Source organism: Terrapene carolina, unplaced genomic scaffold (assembly GCF_002925995.2).
Source record: "Terrapene carolina triunguis isolate 2854851 unplaced genomic scaffold, T_m_triunguis-2.0 Scaffold58, whole genome shotgun sequence".
NCBI lineage: Eukaryota > Metazoa > Chordata > Testudines > Emydidae > Terrapene > Terrapene triunguis.
The window spans coordinates 34,515,690-34,526,431 of record NW_020664409.1 but is presented as its reverse complement, the minus strand read 5'-3'; the positions used below and the strand labels follow the sequence as shown (position 1 = coordinate 34,526,431).

The window sequence follows — 10,742 nt, the reverse complement described above, 5'->3', positions numbered from 1 at the left end:
GCAATCGCGATCGGCGGCAGCTGCACCGTGCCGCTTTCTTCTTTGGCGTCAGGTCCTTTTCTCCGCCCCTGAAGAGCCCGACATGCCGCCCCTTCCTCTTGGCCGCCCCACGCACCTGCTTGCTGGGCTGGTGCCTGGAGCCGGCCCTGGCAAGAAAGGGCGTGGGGGACCCAGGATGGGATGGAAAGACTCTTTCAAAAGAAGTGTGAAGAGGACAGGACTGGAAGTCCCAGAGCTACAAGTGGGTGCCACGGTCTGGAAGGCATGGCCATGAATCGAGGGGGGAGTGGGGGGGGGCTTCTGCCAGTGTAAACGGGAAAAGGAGTTGAGAGGTGAATTAGTATTGCTGCCTTTTAACATCCTTGGCTCTGTCCTTTTCTGTTTTGAGAAGGGCAACTGGCACAAGGGTGACCAGACAGCAGGTGTGAAAAATTGGGACAGAGGGTGGGGTTAATTGGTGCCTCTATAAGACAGAACCCTCTCTCAGGCTAGGTCTACACTACCCGCCTGAATCTGCGGGTAGAAATCGACCTCTCGGGGATCGATTTATTGCGTCCCGTTGGGACACGACAATCGATCCCCGAATCGACGCTCTTACTCCACCAGCGAAGGTGGGAGTAAGCGCCGTCGACGGGAAGCTGCAGATGTCGATTTTGCCACCGTCCCTACAGCGGGGTAAGTCGGCTGTGATACGTCAAATTCAGCTACACTATTCACGTAGCTGAATTTGCGTATCTTAAATCGACCCCCCCCCCGTAGTGAAGACGTAGCTCAGACAGCCCCAAAGCAGACACGGGACTGGATCGGCCCTGTTCCGGCCGCCCGGGGCCGCTCTGACTACACCCAGGCCTCCCTTCCTCCTTCCAGCTCCCGAGCCGTCTCGTTAGCAGTAGTAGGGCTCGCGTATAACAGCCACCGACGGAAGTTACGTTATGCCGGGAAGCAGTTTCCGGATTCGGGATCAGAGAGAAATAACAACAAGCGTCGCAGACTGGTAATCGTCATAAATCGGGGCGGGGCAGTGGCAGGGTTGTCTCTGTGCCCGGATGTGAAGAGATTCCATCCACTTGCTTCTGCTCTCCAGAGAGAAGCTACAGACTTCTGGGTGACATGGGAAAGGTGCACGAGCGACAGTGACCTCGCGCCCCTCACCCAGCTTACGCGAGCCCCTGCCCCCCCGAGCTCGCGCCGCGTGCCCCCGCTCCCCAGAGCAGCTAGGAGAGCGGCTCGCGCCGCGAGCGCGCACCAGAGGAGACTCGCTGAGGTAAAGTGACCGCGGGGCGCCAGCCCGCCCCCCCCCGCCAGAGGCTGAGCGGCCGCGGGCCCTTCCCTCGTGGTCGAGCCGCTTCCTCCAGTGCCTTAGTCCCGGTTGCCGCCTCCTCTGGTTCCAGGCGCAGTGACTGTAGTTGAGGGAGGAAGATGCGCCTGGAGCGCGACCCCCTCGCCCCTGAACGCTGCCCTCGGCCCCAAACGGCCGCTCCCCCGCGGCGGGTCTCCGCGCCCTGAGGTCCATGAGGAGACGCCCCCGCCCCCGTTTTGGTTGTTACTGGGAGACTCAGGCTCGGGACCGTGGACCAGGGCTTGCGCCCCCTCCCCCCGGGGTGCAAAGTCTACAGGCCACGAATGATTTCTGTGTCAGCAGGCGGGGGACGCCAGCCCCTTGTCACGTAGCTTGGTTCCCGGTCCCGGTGAGTCCCCCCACAGCTCGGAGCCAACTGTGAGGGAGGCTGGTATTTTCCGTCACTTTCCTGAGCCAGGATCGTTGATCAACCTATAAGTGGCAGTCCTTATCCACTCTCCCACTTCCTCCAACCTCTGCAAGGCCTTAGACTGCCAACTCCTCGGGGCAGAGACTGGGCCCTGCCTGCATGTCCAGAAAGCGCCTAGTGCTGCTAGACTTAAATGAGAACGAAGGGAGGAGTTAAACCGCAGCAGCTGTGTGTGGAAGAGGGTGGCACTTGAATTGGATCCTCTTTGTTTCCACTGACAAACCTGCCTTCCATGTAACTCACCTGGGGGGCAGAAGTGGCAGTGGACTCTTCTCTGCTCTATGTATTGCTGGGGCGGGGGGAATCAAGACCGCTATGACTAGCTTTTAAAAATGCCACAGACAGTGCACAGGGCATACTGCTCACCTTATGAGGATCAACATTTGAACACCTTGAGATGGTGTAACAGGCCTGTAGACTACATTTATTAGCAAACAAAATAGTTTTTTACAAGCTAGTGCAAGTATCTATACATAAGTTTGTGTGCTATGGCACTTGATAGTCAAATTTCTTACTAGCAGAAATCATAGCTTCCCTACTGATTAATGTGAGGAAAAATGAAAGGCTTGGAGGTAAAGCTTATCCACATAGCTGCTTCTGTGTCCTCAGAGGCTACTTGATTTTTTAATTATGGAATTAATTGGGAGAAGTGCTAACAATCTTATAAATAATCATATTCTCAATCTGAGTTCTAAATTCTGTTCCAGAGTTTGGGGACCCGATCCTGCAACTTGTGTGTGGGTGGCAGACCCCATCAAAGTCAGTGGGCAATATAGAACCAACGAATTGCAGGATTAAAGTAGAGAGGCTAGAATTATCTTAAATAAAGATCAGTTGGTTAGCCTGACAGACTGACTTTTTAATGAATAATTTTTAAACTTGATAGAGTGGGAAGCTTGTTTTCACAGTTTTAAAAAATCTAAATCAATTAGAAAATGTAAATTGGGACCTGACACACATTTTTATATTTTCTAATAAGCTGAAAGATATGCTTTAGCCAAACAAACAGCTGTTTGCCTCAATAAATGAAGGAAATTCCAATGGTCTATATCAGGGGTAGGCAACCTATGGCACACGTGTCAAACGCGGCATGCGAGCTGATTTTCAGTGGTACTCTCACTACTGGGGTCCTGGCCACCGGTCCGTAGGGCTCTGCATTTTAATTTAATTTTAAATGAAGCTTCTTAAACATTTTAAAAACCTTATTTATTTTACATACAACAATAGTTTAGTTATATATTATAGACTTATAGAAAGAGACCTTCTAAAAATGTTAAAGTGTATTACTGGCATGTGAAACCTTAAATTAGAGTGAATAAATGAAGACTCAGCACACCACTTTTGAAAGGTTGCCGACCCCGGTCTATATTATATGGAAGGTGAAACTAGATGATCTCATGTTCCTTTCTTGCCTTAACTTGTTTTAGTTTCATAGATTTTGGGGGTTGGAGTAACAGTTTTGTCATGGGGAGATAGAAATACTTTGCTGTCAGCTTGTTGATGCAAAAAAATTGAACTGTTATAACAGTCTGATATTGGAAACTTCAATGGTAGTTGAAAATTTTAAATTGACTGAAAACTTAGAAGTATCTTTCAGTGCCCAGTATTGTTACCCAGACCAATACTGTAAAATTATCTGTGATTGTTCTGCCTTAACTAACTGAAAAAATACTTCTTCCTGAGCAGTGGTTACTTAAGGGGATGTAGAAAAAAGACATCTATGCACAATAAGACTGTGCCTAAAAAGTATCAGAAGCCTACTTGTTGGAGAACTTAAACATACTAGTCCAGGGGTCGGCAACGTTTGGCACGCGGCTCGCCAGGGTAAGCACCCTGGCGGGCCGGGCCAGTTTTATTTACCTGCTGACGTGGCAGGTTCGGTGGGGGCCGCAGTTCGCCATCCTGGGCCAATGGGGGTGGCGGGAAGCCGCGGCCAGCACATCGCTCGCCTGCACCGCTTCCCGCCGCCCCCATTGGCCCGGGACGGCAAACCGTGGCCAGTGGGGGCCGCAATCGGCTGAACCTGCCGCGTCAGCAGGTAAATAAAACTGGCCCGGCCCGCCAGGGTGCTTACCCTGGCGAGCCACGTGCCAAACGTTGCCGACCCCTGTACTAGTCAGATGTAGATATGAAAATCAATGGTGAAAGGCTCCACTAACATGGCTCAGGAGCAACTTCCTGGTGAGAAGCCTTGCTACTCCTAGTTCTAGGATTTCTGTCCCGGTGTTGTCCCTGTCGTCTTCTCAGAAGCTCCATGTTTCATATTGGCCTTGGGTTTGTAAGTGTCTCAGGTTGGACCTTAACCTCCCTCTCCCTGCTGGAAGAGGGTTTTGGTGTCCACTTTTCTTCCAGGGTTTTCTGGCTGGTACTCATAGCTTTCCTGATCAGCATGAGTAGTAACAATTCTTGACAACTTGGGGACTCTTAATAGCAGCAGTGAAACTAACCAGAATCTTGTTAATTTCTAAGCTATTACTTACAATGCTATGAGGTGCAGGAAGAGCACCAGACCTGTTTGTTTGAAGGCTATGATAGAATATTTCCTTCCAGTTTGCCTTCTGTTCACTTTTGGAAGAATGCATAAGGGCTAGAAACTTTTCTTATTTAACCATATAAGTTCTTAAACAACCACATTCATTTTTGCATCATTGGAAATATAAGAGAAAAAGTGTTAAATAGGAAAATGGCAAAAAAATATTAAGTTTGAAAATATAAGATGTATTCTTAAGTGGCTGTTAGCATAAATAGAAATATAAAAGGACTGTTTTCAGCTTCTAATATAAAAGTACTGTTCCTCACTGTCGTTTTGTTAGAGGGCTTGTCTGATGCTATAACATTTCGGAGGTTGGGAGTACAAAAGTGCATCATTAGTCTCTGCGAGCATATAGTGTTGCTTAACAGTGGTATCTGACTATTGTACTGATGGGGCTCCAAAAAGTGCCCTGTCCAGTCCTCTGCTCCTTGGGGCTTTGGGTAATGGAGTGCAGAGCTACAACTGCAACTGAAGGGTCCTGATATAAAATTCTGTCATGAAGACAGAATATGGAAGGTTGCATAAAGTCCACGTGTCACTTTTGCCTGAGACTCTCATACTTTAAAGCTAATTATTATTTGAAAGAATGAAAAAATTTAATATAGGTGGTCAGGAGCAATATATGCCTGAATTCAGAGACTGAGAAATAGAAGGGAAAAGTTAACAAAATAAACATACTGGATCTAAATATCTCCATAAATGTTTTATTCTTTATAGGTGACATGTAATGCCTTGTCTACAACCAAATTTATAAGGAATGGTTTTGGCACAGCTTGATAAGTTACTTTTTCTGAAACATCGATCGCTTCTTATAAAATACCTGTAAGTAAAATAAATGTAGTATACTAAACTTAAAATGGCTTAACAGATTTTGCTTTCTGATCGTGACTAGTACACACTGATAGTAAATAGACAAAATTAATAATCCAGTATGTCTCCTTTTATATAATATGGCTAATAATGTACATTAACAATAGAAGTAGCTGAAAAAAATTGTAGACATTTGGTTCAATTGTTGTTTTGCAGAAATGGCAGCCCAAAAAAGGAAGTCTGCAATAGCAGAATCTTCTGCTAAACGTCGGAAGCTAGATAAGAACAGCAAATCATCAACAAAGAAAGAAAGAGAGGTGTCAGCCACAAAACATGTCTTAAATAAATCAAAGCCAAATAAAAGTGCAGTGCAGAAGAAAGCAGTGCTTAAAATCTCGGTCAAACCTAACAGGTCAGTGGTAAATAAAGCCATCAATAATTGTGCTAGGCGGTCCTCCCATTCTAAACTAGTGCAGAAACATTCAAAGCAGAGTGAACTTCAATTAAAGAAAAGATCCAGTAAAACAGTACCTATGAAAAAATCATCCCTGAAATCATTAGGTAGGGTATCTACTACTAAAACACCCTCCAGATCTTCAAAAATAAACCATACTACTTTCTTGAAATCTACAAAGACTTCCTCCAAAACAGGTCCTGAAGGGAAGGACAAATGTGCTTTACAAACCAAAGTTTCAGTTGAAAGCAAGAGACAGCAATTAAAATCAACTTCAGATATTAAAAAGAATTCATCGAAACCCCAAAGTATTAGGCAATCTGTCTTGCAGTCTGTAAAAACTGTAAATGAAACTACACTTAGGAACATACACGTGGATATGAAATGTGTAAAGGGAATTTCTACAGAAAGTAATTCTTCTACAAGTTCTAAAGCTGTAAAAATTACTGATAAAAATTTAGGGATACAAGTTCAGAGTCCTAAAAAGAATCTTGCAAAAAAGTCAACTTCTCAAGATGCTGAACAATCATCGATTAAATCTTTCGGTGACAACAAACGTGAACCTGAATTACGAATGCGCATGTTGACAAGATCATCAGGGACAAACACTAAAATAACTGTCAAAGACACACAACAGCAACCAAAAGCCACAAAAAATAAGGAAGTGTGCCAGAAAAAGTCAGTACAAGACATTCCTAAGCCAAGACACATCATTATCCCAGATGAGCAACTAACCAGGCGATCACATAGATTGCAGCAGTTATCAGATATGTCAGCAAGATCCCTTCATAATAGAGAAATTAAAGAAGGAAAAGCTTCAGAAGTGCAACAGGGCACTCAAACAAAAGGATGTATTCAAAGTACTAGAGTTGAAACAGTTAAACCTCTTAAGCAGAAAACAGAACAGAAAAATAAGAAAACAAAATCTAATTTTATAAGTGGAGATGAAGAAATAACTGTAGGAATAACCAGCTCTCTGCCAGAGAAAAAATGTAAAATGGACCATAAAACCAATGATTCCAACAGTTCTCAACATAGCCTGCAAGGCTCAAGATTATTTCTTGATCATAAAAAAGTAGAAATGGTAAGTCCACTTCAACCAACTTCTGTGAAAATAAATAAGGAAAAACAACCAGTGCATCAGAATGTGAAAAGCAGTGTAAAAGCAAAGAGAGTTTCGCAGCCACCTGTAAATGAAAAAGATCTAGCCAATCAGCCAGAGAACGTTGTGAAGTCCAAACGGGTAAGCATTCTTGAACTCTGTGAAGAAATTGCAGGTGAAATTGAGTCAGATACAGTAGAGGTGAAAAAAGATTCTCCCAACACTGAATATAGAAAAGGAGAAGAGAAACCTGCAGAAACACAGCTGTCACAGACTGTATTGCTTACTCAGAAGGAACCAAATCAGAGCACTCAGTGCAAGCGTTTTTTCCCCAGCAAAAAAGGAATACCTGTCAAATGTGTTCTGAATGGCAGAAATAGTCCCGCAAACAAAAACTCTAAGTGGACCAAAATTAAACTAATGAAAGCTAATAATATACATCAAAATAAATTAAACTCTGCAAGTGTTCCCAAGCTGGATTTGTTAGAAACTAAAATTAAAGTTCCAGAATCAAGTCAAGCAACGGTTGCAGAAATACAGCTTTCAAAGGCCCAAGGTAAATTGTCAGTAACAAAGCCATGTGAGAATAAAAGTGCAACTCATGTACAGGAGAAATTGGGAGCAGTTTCTTCTGAAACAGTCAGAGCTAAAGATGTGACACCAGAAACAAAGCAACCCACAAAAAAAGTTGCTGAAAATGGCTTGTTGGATAATCGGACAAAACATGTTCCTGAGCCAACGCTAGATGAGGTAATTCTTTTTATTTATGGAATGTGGTGGGAGGATACTTTCCTAAATTTGTTCTAGTACCTAACAGTGCTCGTGTAACTAGCTTTATCAGTAACATTTTGTGCAACTAAACCATTTCGGTACAGGAACCTTAATCTGCTATTGAGTTGACTTGTGCTTCTACTATAAATCAAATAGGAAAACAAATCTGTTATGTAATACTAAGGGCAATAGTTTTAAAAAAAATAAAATTCTTCTCCAATAACTCAAGTGCATAGCACAACAAATCAAAATGTCATGGCTGATTAATTTAAAATACCATAACTATCTTTTGCTGAAAATGTACATTAAGGGGAATGGGAGGACAAAGTACTACTTATGCTCATGATTAGGTTTGTTTAAATGTAATGTTCTAAGAACACAGGAGTACATGTAATAACCATATTCTTTCCAAATAAGCATCCATATGCACTGAATGTGTAATGTAACAAAATTTTGCTACATCAGATAGTGCCACAGATATATACATGGGGTTGCTTATCAGTTCATTAAGCAAAGTCTTAAAGAGAACTGGGGAAAGAGTTTAAACTGATCTTGTAGGAACTCAATAATGGTTTTACTCATAAAATATTTAATTAATGAAATGGGGACAGAACTTAGAGAGAGAGATGGAGCAGTTTGACTTTGATCTATCATCTGTTCTATTGTGTTGTTCAGAGTTTTAGCTTGCATTTGGATTCAAGTCCAGAAAGCACTCCAGTGAAAAGTACTACAGCAACAGCACCACCACCTAAGCAAGCCAAAAAGGAGATAGAAAGTGAATCTCAAGGTAAAAAATCTAAACTGTAAATTCTGTGCATTCTGAGAGGTCTGTTAATGGTGGTGATGAATCCTCTTCTTCCTTTTCAAATAGGAAGGTTACAAAATTTATTGGTGTCAGCAGGGCATGAAAACTTACCTTGTAGTCCTAGAACTAAGCCTATTATCAAGGTGAAAAATATGGTATCTGGCAACCATGCCCTCCAGAGCCACATCCCCCAGTAATTTAAAAGAATAAAAGTTTTATGTACTCAGTTTAAAAGTAATGTACCAACAGCACTTGTTGATGCCTAACTTTTTGGGCCATATTAGATTATTACTGGTGGAATTAATCAAATATATTAGAATAGTATTTGGCCAGTTACAAGAACCAGTTGAATACCAAAAAATATTAATCAGATATAATATATGATGAATGTCAGTAAAATCAGATGTTAATTGAGTACTCGTCTACCAACTTGACTTATTTCATCCTTTGCTTTTTGTTTTTACCTTCTTTTCCTTCCTGTCTTCACTCAACTCTTTTTTCCAGTAACTGATCATGGCTTGTGAGTTGTCATTGGCGTCTGTTTTCTCTTCCCCCCCCCCCCTATGTATTCTCTACTTTCTTTTAACTACTTCTCCCTCCATATACTCTCTCAACATTATTCTCCTTATTTATCTCATCACCCATTCTTTCTCTCCCACCCTCCCTTCATCTGCACATCTACACACAGGACTTGGAATTTTTACCAGGTACCTAATAGTAAGGAGACTTATTCACCTGATCGTGGACTGATACAAAAAGTGGGGCAATGCTCAGGTGAAAAGCCTTGCTCCCCTGCAGCAGCTGAGAAAAGGAAGGGTGCTTGAATTTCTTCTAGGATGCTGATCCCTGGACTCTATTCAATGGTTCCATCTTTCCTGTCAGCTTCTGGCTAGTAGATGTCTGATAAACTTGAAACTCCGCCTTCTCTGGCTGCTGGAAGAGGAGCTGCATTCTCTGTGTTCTCCTTCTGTATCTGAGTCTTCTGGTTGCTAAAAGGGTGAGGGTTCTCCGTCTACACCCTCCCTTCCTCTGGGCTGATGTGCTGAGGGGAGGGACTGTCCACTATTCAACCCTGTGCTCCACTTTTTGGCTGATGTAAGGGCGGTGTTTATGCTGCTCTGCCCTTCCTCCAGACTCCATATTTAGACTCCCCTTCCTTAGTGCCTTTCTCCCTCATAGCTTTCCCACATTGCAGTAGAATGAAACTGACGGGACTTGTTAATTTTACTTCTGTGTGGTGGGATCTGAAAAATGGCAATGACAACTTTTTGCCAAAAGTAGTGGTGTGAAAGGTTATCTGGCAACTTTAAAAAAAAAATAACTGGACTGCTCAGAGCAGGTGACTTTCTTCAATCTGGCAGGGCAGCCTAACTAGAAGGAAAACTGCCTTGAAACCCCCATTAATGGGTTAAATGAAGCTTTGTGTTGGGCAATGGCAACACCAGTGCCATCTGTTCGCAGTCCACAAAGTCTGTGGCAACAAGGTGGGAAAGAGAATGGGCATGCAGAGTTCAACTAGGGAAAGGCCCTCGGTTGGCATCCCTGACGTACACTGCAAAGTGATTACATGGATGCAAGCAGTTTCTGCAGATAGTGGATGCTTGCACAATGACCCAACCCGAGATGAGGAGAACAAGACGACAAAGAAAACCATACTTTGTCAGTCTTTCCTCTGCCTTTTCTTGTGGAAGAGCTGAGCAGCAGCAGAGGTGTGGAGTTGTCCTGCCCTCTTAGGAAGATGCACTGCATTGGTTTCATCTTAGTTTGATCTTGGAACACCATCTTCAAAAACATCAGGGTTAGAAACTTTCTAAATTTGTTTGGATTCTGTAGTGATTGATGGCTCTTGCCCAGGAAAGCTTACTTTTCACTCTGGGCTAGTGAATGTTTTCCAGTCTGGAGCATGGAGTTGAGTAAACTCTCTGTGAATGATCCATCTGACAAGAAATGTTAACTGAATTGGCAACTTGTACAGTTCTCCTTACTACATTCTTCTTGACAAATTAAACAATGAATCTTCAGTTTTCTCATTTTTGCTCTTCTCTCCTGCCCCCGCCCCCAGTTCCCTTACACTCAAAGATTTTTATCCATATCTTTTGTTTACCACTGCCTTATTTCTAACAGTATACATCTCTTCTCTCACCCTCTTCACTTATTTGTATGCATCCCTTCTCAAGGAGGAACTAGAGTTACTACTTTTTACCTCCCCTTCTCCACCAAATTCCCACAAATTTGCAACCATTCATCTGTCTGAAGAGGGCTGCATTCACCTCTCTCAGGAACCTGTCAGCACTGTTCCAGTTGTCAAGTCTTGGAATGTGAATGTGAAAATCTCCCCCTCGCCTCTCACGGTTCAAGAAGCAAAGAACCAAACTCTGTCCTAAACAATAAGTATCCTTACTAGATCACTGATACATCTCTTACTTCTCTCTGATGGCATGCCATGCTCTTGCCTTCTCTCCATCTCCTTGTGATAGTGCCTGGCCTTGGGGTGCCCT

General features: G+C 43.3%; 1 protein-coding gene across 5 annotated transcripts in view; it reads left to right on the top strand.

Annotated features, from left to right (window-relative positions):
- The first annotated feature begins 1,048 nt into the window (after positions 1–1,048).
- ESCO1 (establishment of sister chromatid cohesion N-acetyltransferase 1) overlaps positions 1,049–10,742 on the top strand; it is a 52,701-nt gene continuing 43,007 nt past the window's right edge. For 4 of the 5 annotated variants that reach the window (XM_024206499.2, XM_024206502.2, XM_024206501.2 and 1 more), the window contains exons 1-4: positions 1,049–1,264; positions 5,020–5,124; positions 5,329–7,418; positions 8,115–8,226. In XM_024206499.2, the coding sequence (XP_024062267.1) occupies positions 5,331–7,418; positions 8,115–8,226 (2,200 nt within the window). In that variant the 5' untranslated portion in view covers positions 1,049–1,264; positions 5,020–5,124; positions 5,329–5,330. The remainder of the gene's footprint in view (positions 1,265–5,019; positions 5,125–5,328; positions 7,419–8,114; positions 8,227–10,742) is intronic. The other variant, XM_024206500.2, reaches the window with a different exon arrangement.